Source organism: Nerophis ophidion, linkage group LG17, assembly GCF_033978795.1.
Source record: "Nerophis ophidion isolate RoL-2023_Sa linkage group LG17, RoL_Noph_v1.0, whole genome shotgun sequence".
Taxonomy (NCBI): domain Eukaryota; kingdom Metazoa; phylum Chordata; class Actinopteri; order Syngnathiformes; family Syngnathidae; genus Nerophis; species Nerophis ophidion.
This window is the reverse complement of record NC_084627.1, coordinates 34788742-34798741: the sequence shown is the minus strand read 5'-3', so window position 1 is coordinate 34798741 and position 10000 is coordinate 34788742. Positions and strand designations below refer to the sequence as shown.

At 40.1% G+C, this 10000-nt stretch overlaps 1 protein-coding gene across 1 annotated transcript in view; it reads left to right on the top strand.

Moving 5' to 3' along the window:
- pip5kl1 (phosphatidylinositol-4-phosphate 5-kinase-like 1) overlaps window positions 1-10000 on the top strand; it is a 38434-nt gene that overhangs the window by 20928 nt on the left and 7506 nt on the right. Inside the window, exons 3-7 of the mRNA XM_061876809.1 lie at window positions 1758-1808; window positions 2304-2458; window positions 5784-5908; window positions 9113-9147; window positions 9219-9274. Coding sequence (XP_061732793.1) covers window positions 1758-1808; window positions 2304-2458; window positions 5784-5908; window positions 9113-9147; window positions 9219-9274 — 422 coding nt within the window. The remainder of the gene's footprint in view (window positions 1-1757; window positions 1809-2303; window positions 2459-5783; window positions 5909-9112; window positions 9148-9218; window positions 9275-10000) is intronic.

Below are 10000 nucleotides of genomic sequence, written 5' to 3'. Positions count from 1 at the left end.
GACATTAATCTAAGTGACAGTATTTTTAATATTGATTCTCACAAAACCTCTCAAATTGGGAGTTTAACATCTTCATCTGCATGCTTACGAGCTGAAGCAGAGCTCCCTGCTTTAGCTACAGGACAAATGACCTGAGATCGGTAGGTTGTGAGTTCAAACCCCGGCCGAGTCATACCAAAGACTATAAAAATGGGACCCATTACCACCCTGCTTGGCACTCATCATCAAAGGTTCGAATGGGGGGTTAAATCACCAAAATGATTCCCGGGCGCGGCAACGCTGCTGCCCGCTGCTGACCACTGCTCCCCTCACCTCCCAGGGGGTGAACAAGGGGATCGGTCAAATGCAGAGGACACATTTCGCCACCCCTAGTGTGTGTGACAATCATTGGTACTTTAACTTTTTAACTTTCAATGTTTCTTGAACAAAAACATGCACTAAAAGAGAAAGAGCTACTCTGAAGTAAAGCATTGAAATAGAAAAAGCTACTCTAGAGCCTGTGGGAAAGAATGAAAACAATTGAGCAGAGGTACATAGACTTAGGGAAAGCAGTGGAAGAGGAAACACTATCCAAAAGGAAAACAAAGAAGAGGAAGAGCTATGCTGAAGGAGGAGGAGGATCAACTGGGCTAAAGAAAAGAAAAGTTACAACTGGATCAGGAAATTACAGAAAAAAATGGCACAATCAAACTACTCACATACTCAAAGCACAACGCAGTACAAGTGAATATCAGAGGCATCAGATAGAATTAATTCATATTTGAAAAAAGGAAAATTTAAACAGAAGCTCAACCTGAATGCAGAATAATTCCATCCATCAGATACAAAACAAACAACAATAAACAATGATGGAAATGAATTAAAACTGTGATGGGAAATGCAACAACCTCATACAAAGTCCCTCAACCTTGTGTTTGTGAACATACCAGCTGACACACAGTATGTCCATCCACAACTTCCCTCAAACTCCAATCCAAATACACCTGACATGGGGGAAAATTATGTGCTTGGCATCATGATCAAGCAAAAAAAAAAAACAACTTTTCCTGTACAACAGCAATTCCTTGCAGCCCTACCAAAAAGAGAAATACCAATATTTGATGGTGGTTCATTAAAATACCACACATTTAAGAGGGCATTTGAGCATGGAGTTGACTGACACAAAATAGACAATTCTGAGTGTCTATACAGCATACGAGAAGACACCCCAAAGAACTTGTGAAGAGCTGTCAATACATAAACCCGGACCATGGATACATAATTGCAAAAACTTTATTTTGAGCTGCAGGAACATCTGCAAGGGAGAGCAAAATTCAGTGATATCACAGATTTCATAGAAACCCAATTTAAGAATCTAACAGATCCTGTCTTTGGCAATATACTGTACAAGATTCTCCTGCAATAACACATAAAGAAACATACAAGGCAAATTTAAAGCATCTATTTAAAGGAGCCACTTCTGCCACAAACCGTTGAACCTGCAGCAAACAATTATCAAACTATCGAAACCAAACAAACCATAGCATCAGAAATGAATACCTGCATTTTTTTGGTGCAGTACAGACTTGCTTCTTGCAGGAAAAATTAGTTTGCTTCAGCTCTTGGTGTAAAGTACACATCAGTAGGCATGTCCGTAAATTGTTTGTGTTACATTAATAGATTCTAAAAACACTCCTTACAGATGTAATTACTTTATGTAATGTATATGCAGTGGTGTATTGACCTGAATATAACTCTAGGTTTGTTGCTCTGTTTAGAATCAACTAAGAGAAGAAGATTTCACTTCAAAGGTGACTCAGATTCATAAGGTAGGTAGATTTGTTTGTGTATCGCTAATAACAATTCCCATTCATTATGCCATTACACATCCATAATGTCCTTACAGCCGGCCGAAATGAGTTTCCTTCGTAGGGTGGCGGGGTTCTCCCTTAGAGATAGGGTGAGAAGCTCTGTCATTCAGGAAGGGCTCGGAGTAAAGTTGCTGCTCCTCCATAGTGAGAGGAGCCTGATGAGGTTGCTCGGACATCTGGTTAGGATGCCCCTGGACGCCTCCCTGGGGAGGTATTCAGGGCACGTCTGACCGGTTGGAGGGCACAGGTGGGAGACCAATGCTCCCACCTGACCTGCGATGCCCTGGGAGGAGCTGGACAAAGTAGCTAGGGGGAGGGAAGTCTGGGGTCTATGATTAGGCTGCTGCCCCTGCGACCCGACCCCAGATAAGTAGAACAAAAATGGATGGACATTCATAATATCTTGCTAACTTGTTAACCTGTGCTTGTGTGTGTTTGTGTGTGCATGCATAGGGTTTTACTCTAGAAACGTTTGCTGGCCCAGTGTTTTCCAAGCTACGTGGATCTTTAGGTGTGACAGAACAGGAGTATCAGCAGTCCCTCTGCTCGGACAAGTGCTACCTCCAGTTCATCAGCAACTCTAAAAGCAAAGCTGACTTCTTCCTCACGTGCGTGGCAAAGTACACACTCTTTTCTTCACTAACTTCTTGAGTGCACCTTATGCCGCTGAACATAAGACCACCTAAATGCTGTATAACTGAGCTACTTTGCCAGGAGTCAGTACCAGGGTCCTGAGCACAGGGGTGTTTAAGATGATTTTTTTCCATTTAAATACGTCGATATGTGATGTAACCGTATGAAAGTTTCTTATCACGTTTTCTAGGACTAAAATGGTCACGGTATCATTATTTTTACAGTATTGTTGAATGTGGTCCATCAGTACTTAGCACACTGAAAGCTTTTTTTCTTTTTAAACAACATAAATTAAAAAAAACAACAGACATACCTGTACATCATATATTGTTATGGATTCTAAGAACGATATTATTGTTAATTGAATGTTTGAATATGTTTATCATCTTCCGTATTCATTTGTAAAAGTAAAGTGCTTCTCAATGATAAAGGCAAAATGACGTGCGTCACTATCGGTTTATGTGAGTATGAGGGATAGGGATGGAAATTGATAAGATCAATATAATAAATTAGTATTCTTTTGTCAAATGTATTCTTCTTCCTAAGGTTTGGGGTAACTGAACAGAAAATAATTAAAATGCGCTGAATTAACCTAACATACATATTTTTGGAATGTTGGAGGAAGCCGTAGAGCATGCAAATTCCATATAGAGATATCCAAACAGAGATTGAAACCCTCAATCTTCTGACTGTAGCCAACATGCTGGTCGTCTCCCTGGGTAAAGCAAAAAATCTCCTGCGCTAGTTGGTTTTCTTACTGTTATCCATCATCTCATACATCTGTTTTTGAGACTAAGTGTATTCTTCCTCTTTGTCAGGAGGTTGTTGTGTATTGTTCCTGTGACACGTTCCCTTGCTAGGCAATTGCTTTGAACTGTCCATTAGGTTGGCTTGCCATTGACTAGTGGAAAGTGTAACTCTTTTTCATCCAAGAATCAGTGCCTTTAAAGGCCTACTGAAATGAGATTTTCTTATTTAAACGGGAATAGCAGGTCCACTCTATGTGTCATACTTTATCATTTCGCGATATTGCCATATTTTTGCTGAAAGGATTTAGTAGAGAACATAGAACTAATAGAAAAGCCCTGTGCGCGTGACGTCACTGGTTGCAGGGCTCCACACATATTCACATTGTTTTTAATGAGAGCCTCCAACAAAAAGAACTATTCGGATCGAGAAAACGACAATTTCCCCATTAATTTGAGCGAGGATGAAAGATTTGTGAATTAGGATATTGATAGTGAAGGAATAGAAAGAAAAAAAAAAGCGACAGCTCCGGGCGACGGCAGTGTGAGCGTTTCAGATGTAATTAGACACATTTACTAGGATAATTCTGGAAGATCCCTTATCTGCTTATTGTTTTAATAGTGTTTTAGTGAGATTTTAAAGATTGTAAAAGATTGTAAAGACATACCTCGAGGTCGGATGGCTGCGGTGAACACGAAGTGCCTCAGAGAGAAACCGAGGAGCCAAGCTCACAGCTGCCGCTGCTGAAAGACGACGATTAATCCAATGATTTCTCCGGTAAGATATACATCACAATTTCCCCATCCAAAAACATGCTGGTTGACGTAGAGAAAACATGTTCGCTTGACTGCTTCCGCTTCACAACAAAAAAAGCTCGGCTGTGTCTCGGTGCTAAAGACAGCTACAATACACTGCTTTCCACCAACGCCATTGTTTTTTATAGTCTCCATTATTAAATGAGCAAATTGCAAAAGATTCAGCAACACAGATGTCCAAAATACTGTGTATTATGCGGTTAAAGCAGACGACTTTTAGCCGCGAGTGGTGCATCTGCTAATATTTCCTGACAGTCAGTGACATCACGCGCACGCGTCATCATTCCGCGACGATTTCAACAAGAAACTCGTGGGAAATTTAAAATTGCAATTTAGAAGCTAAAAGGCCATATTGGCATGTGTTGCAATGTTAATATTTCATCATTGATATATAAACTATCAGACTGCGTGGTCGGTAGTAGTTTGTTTCAGTAGGCCTTTAATTCTAATTAAAAAAATTTTTGTTTCATCTGTATAATATAAGGACTTAGTGAAACTTTCGTGGAAGGAAAACATGCAAAACTTTTCTGAATAAAATTTAACATTCACATACTGTACCGAAAAAAAGGAGCGTCTACTGTGGCAAAAGGGGGAAAGTTTTCTATCACACTCTTAATCGCTGCTCGGTGACATTCATCTAGCGGCAGATGTCTTCAGTCATTCTCATCCAAATGAGAAGGCATTCATTTCAATTTAACGAATAATAACGCTAACAGTATGAGCTGCGTTTGTTAGTATCTGTTGTATTTACGCCATGTGACTGCTGCCGGGATGACATCAGAGCAATTCAAAAACACAGTTTTTACATTTAGTGCCGTTGCATTCTCTTGTAAAAGACTTTGGATCGTTTCTGTCGCCATGGCAACATTACCATGTTGATGTCTAATGTCACTAAGCACGTTGTGTAATGACATCATTCCCGCCCACCGTCATCGTCAAGAGAATCGTTATACACTGCGGACCGGTTCTGAGTCAACTTTTCGATTCCCATCCCTAAGGGTAGGCAGGGTTTGTTTACAGAGCAGCCAGCGCGAGACCTCAGAGGTAAAATTCAACAGGCATTCGACTGTTTGCCAAACCGTGTCCAGGATTACAAGCGCAAAAACAAATGCACGCAAATGGATATTTACCCCCTCTATTCCCAGACATACATTCAAGTCAGACATACTGTCTGTTTGTCAATTCGTCGCTGGATGACTGAAGCAGCACGGACTGGTAATGATGAACAAACGTTAAAAAACTAACAAAAAGAAAATCTGTAAAACAAACAACCCACGAGCCAAGTATAGTAATGATGAACAAACAATATGAAAACGTTATGGGCGTTGTCAGTCACATGAGCAAAAAACTGCTGCCGATTGTAATTTTTGTTTTGAGCCAGTGCCAAGTAATTTATTGACAGCCCCTCAACCTAAAGCACTAGTCAACGCCGGCTGACAGCTACGGCATGCGCTTTCAGAGTCCGCCTGGCTGGATGTTGAATGTCTGTTGAATATCCAACTTGAAACTAAGTTCACTTTGTTTGCGCGAAGCAAGTGTAAGGGACCGACACGTATGCTGTTTAATCAGCATCTTGATATGCCACACCTGTGACGTGAGATGGATTATTTTGGCAAAGAAGAAATGCTCACTAACACAGATTTTTTAAACAATATTTGAGAGGAATATAAATATATATATGTATATATATTTCCCAGGTCTGTTGTAAAATGTACTTCATTTTGCTCTAAATTTCTAGCAATGACAAGCGCTTCTTTTTGAAGACCCAGAATGAGAGGGAAATCCGATTCCTTCTGGACAACCTGAAGATCTACATGGAACATATGAAGACATATCCCCATTCACTTCTGGTGAAGTTGCTAGGTGTGCACTTATTTTTGTCAGTAAAAAGTAATGGTGTGGCAATATTCTTAGCTCATTTGATGATAGGATATTGGGTTCATGAGAACAAGACGAGACAATATTTTGATGCACGTTTAAGAAAACTGCAGTGAGTAAATAAATGAGTAGACAGGTTTCTTTTTTTTAATTTAACCGAGTCACAAAACTATGCAAGTGTATTTTGCTATGTTTTATGGCTTTATATGGATGACCTAAAATTAGCTGCTGTACTTCGTTCTACAAATTGAAACTGAAAACTTTTAACAGTTAAGATTGAAATATATACGACTAAATAAGCCTATTGCCTCTTGAGGAAACGAACCAGCATATCCAAAGTGCTTTTCTATCGCATCTTGACATCCACGATTGACTTGTGTGACAGTTGTGGCTGCTTTCGCTTGGACATTAAAACATTGCTGTTGGACTCTGACGAAGGAGGGCAGCCGCCTCCAGTTCACCTTAAGAATATTCTGTTTACCTGTACTGTAGTTGCATTACCAGATATCTGATTTATCCCCCCCCCCCCCCACCCCCACACACACACAAAAAAAAAACAGACACATTTATGCTTAAATGATGGTAAAACAAATGAGGGTAGACATACTACCAACCAAGTGAAAAAAATACAGGTATATCTGATGTTTATTTTAAAATACCACTAAATGAAGTCAAAGGTGTGTGATGTATTCACCGTATTTTTCGGATTATAAATCGCTCCGGAGTATACTTCGCACCGGCCGAAAATGCGTAATAAAGAAGGAAAAAAACATACAGTGGGGCAAAAAAGTATTTAGTCAGCCACCGATTGTGCAAGTTCTCCCACTTAAAATGATGACAGAGGTCTGTAATTTTCATCATAGGTACACTTCAACTGTGAGAGACAGAATGTGAAAAAAAATCCAGGAATTCACATTGTAGGAATTTTAAAGAATTTATTTGTAAATTATGGTGGAAAATAAGTATTTGGTCAACCATTCAAAGCTCTCACTGATGGAAGGAGGTTTTGGCTCAAAATCTCACGCTACATGGCCCCATTCATTTTTTGCTTAACACGGATCAATCGTCCTGTCCCCTTAGCAGAAAAACAGCCCCAAAGCATGACGTCCCCCCCCCTCCATGCTTCACAGTAGGTATGGTGATCTTAAGATGCATCTCAGTAATCTTCTTCCTCCAAACATGACAAGTTGAGTTTATACCAAAAAGTTCTATTTTGGTTTTATCTGACCACATGATATTCTCCCAATCCTCTGCTGTATCATCCATGTGCTCTCCGGCAAACTTCAGACGGGCCTGGACATGCACTGGCTTAAGCAGGGGGACACGTCTGGCACTGCAGGATTTGATTCCCTGTCGGCATAGTGTGTTACTGATGGTAACCTTTGTTACTTTGGTCCCAGCTCTCTGCAGGTAATTCACCAGGTCCCCCCGTGTGGTTCTGTGATTTTTGCTCACTGTTCTCATGATCATTTTGACCCCACGGGATGAGATCTTGGGTGGAGCCCCAGATCGAGGGAGATTATCAGTGGTCTTGTATGTCTTCCATTTTCTGATAATTGCTCCCACAGTTGATTTTTTTCCACCAAGTTGCTTGCCTATTGTAGATCCACTCTTCCCAGTCTGGTGCAGGTCTACAATTCTTTTCCTGGTGTCCTTCGACAGCTCTTTGGTTTTGGCCATAGTGGAGTTTGGAGTCTGACTGTTTGAGGCTGTGGACAGGTGTCTTTTATACAGATAACGAGTTCAAACAAGTGCCATTAATACAGGTAACGAGTGGAGGACAGAAGAGCTTCTTAAAGAAGAAGTTACAGGCCTGTGAGAGCCAGAGATCTTTCTTGTTTGAAGTGACCAAATACTTATTTTCCACCATAATTTACAAATAAATTCTTTAAAATTCCTACAAAGTGAATTCCTGGATTTTTTTTCACATTCTGTCTCTCACAGTTGAAGTGTACCTATGATGAAAATTACAGACCTCTGTCATCATTTTAAGTGGGAGAACTTGCACAATCGGTGGCTGACTAAATACTTTTTTGCCCCACTGTATATAAGTCGCACTGGAGTATAAGTCGCATTTTTGGGGGAAATTTATTTGAAAAAATAAAACACCAAGAATAGACATTTGAAAGGCAATTTAAAATAAATAAAGAATAGTGAACAACAGGCTGAATAAGTGTACGTTATATGACGCATAAATAACCAACTGAGAAGGTGCCTGGTATGTTAACGTAACATTTTATGGTAAGAGTCATTCAAATAACTATAACATATAGAACATGCTATACGTTTACCAAACAATCTCACTCTTAATCACTAAATCCCATGAAATCTTCTTCCTCGATGTCGCTTCTAAACAACTCTGCCAACTCCGAAGGTATGCGCCGCTTCCTCTTGTCGTTTTCTGCTGCATATTTCCATTCGTCCTGCATATTTCCAATCTGCAGAACATGATTTTCTTTTCGGTGCCATTTCTGTTCAGCCCTTCTCAGTTTTTATAAGTTACCGCCAACGATGAAATGATCCATTTTATTAGCTACGGCAGTAGCATATAGCAGTTAGCATTCCATGACCCACAATGCACTTCTGCCATGACTCTCCCCCGCCGAATTCTTATTGGTTGACGTGTGTGTGACGATTGCTGACATTTTCTTCCTCTCTTCCGCGAATGAGATAAATAAAATTATTTGATATTTTACGGTAAGGTGTTAATAATTTCACACATAAGTCGCTCCGGAGTATATGTCGCTCCCCCGGCCAAACTATGAAAAAAAACTGCGCTTTATAGTCTGAAAAATACTGTACTTAAATTGAATAAAACAACATATAATTAAAAAATAATTAAAATTATATTTGGGACGGGAGAAAAAACTTAATTCTGTCACTTTAACAATGTGTAAATCCATCCATCGAACCATCCATCCACTTATACCCCTATGGGGGCGCTGGTGCCTATCTCAGCTACAACCAGGCGGAAGGCGGCGTACACCCTGGACAAGTCTCCACCTCATCGCAGGGCAAACACAGATAGACAACATTCACACTCACATTCACACACTAGGTCCAATTTAGTGTTGCCAATCAACCTATCCCCAGGTGCATGTCTTTGGAAGTCTCTAAATGATGTTAATCAGCTGTTTCCTGTTACTGCCTGTCCGATTGAAACATTTCCAAACTTTCTGTCTTTACAAGGTGTTCACAGGATCAACATTTCATACAGGCAAAAGGTACATACTCATTCTTCTTTTTCCACTATGGCAAAGCAGCATTGTAACTCACATTTCCTTGTCATTTGCAGAAATACTTCATTGTTATGCAAAGTGTGTTTTATCCAGATGATCGAATCAGTGCTAGGTAAGATTTGCTTGCAGAGGAACATGTGTCTAAATGTGCAGGAAAGCAAGGAAAGTAGACAGTGGAATACTGCTCCAAAAGTTTAATTACAGAACAGTAGGAGTTGAAACTTTGTATTCAAATGTACAAAATATAGAAATAGAGTGTTCAATGTCCAAATCGCACACAACGTTAGGGACATGAAAAGAAAGTAACAACTCCTTTAAAGCTGATTGATTGACCACAGAAGACGTGTGCCAACCAGACTATGTATGATTCCACAGACAACTGGGAACTAAATCATTTGAAATTTAGGTACACTTGGACTAGACATGAGTGAGAGGAGAGAGCGCTGAGCGGAGGATACACAAGAAAGAGACACAGGTGCAAATCAGAACAGGAACAAAACAGACCCAGAACAAACCCAGAAATTAAATCTGAATCAAACCCAAAATGACATCTTAGAATCCCTGTTAATTCATCTCCTAACCGCTGGGATGTACTGCGAGAAAACTACACTTTCCCCCTAAAAATGTCTGCCTGTTCTGTGAATTTTAGCAGTAGAGGAATGATAATTGTACCGTTGGGATAGTTAAGTGTTTCAAATGGTGCTAAGACTGTGCCTTTGGTCTTTTATGTAATTATTCAAACCATACGCTGATGTCTGATTGGCCGTTGGTTATCCCGTTTACAGTAAGGGTTGGAGGGGGGGTCGGGGTTTAAATTATGTTTTCTCCCCTTAAAATG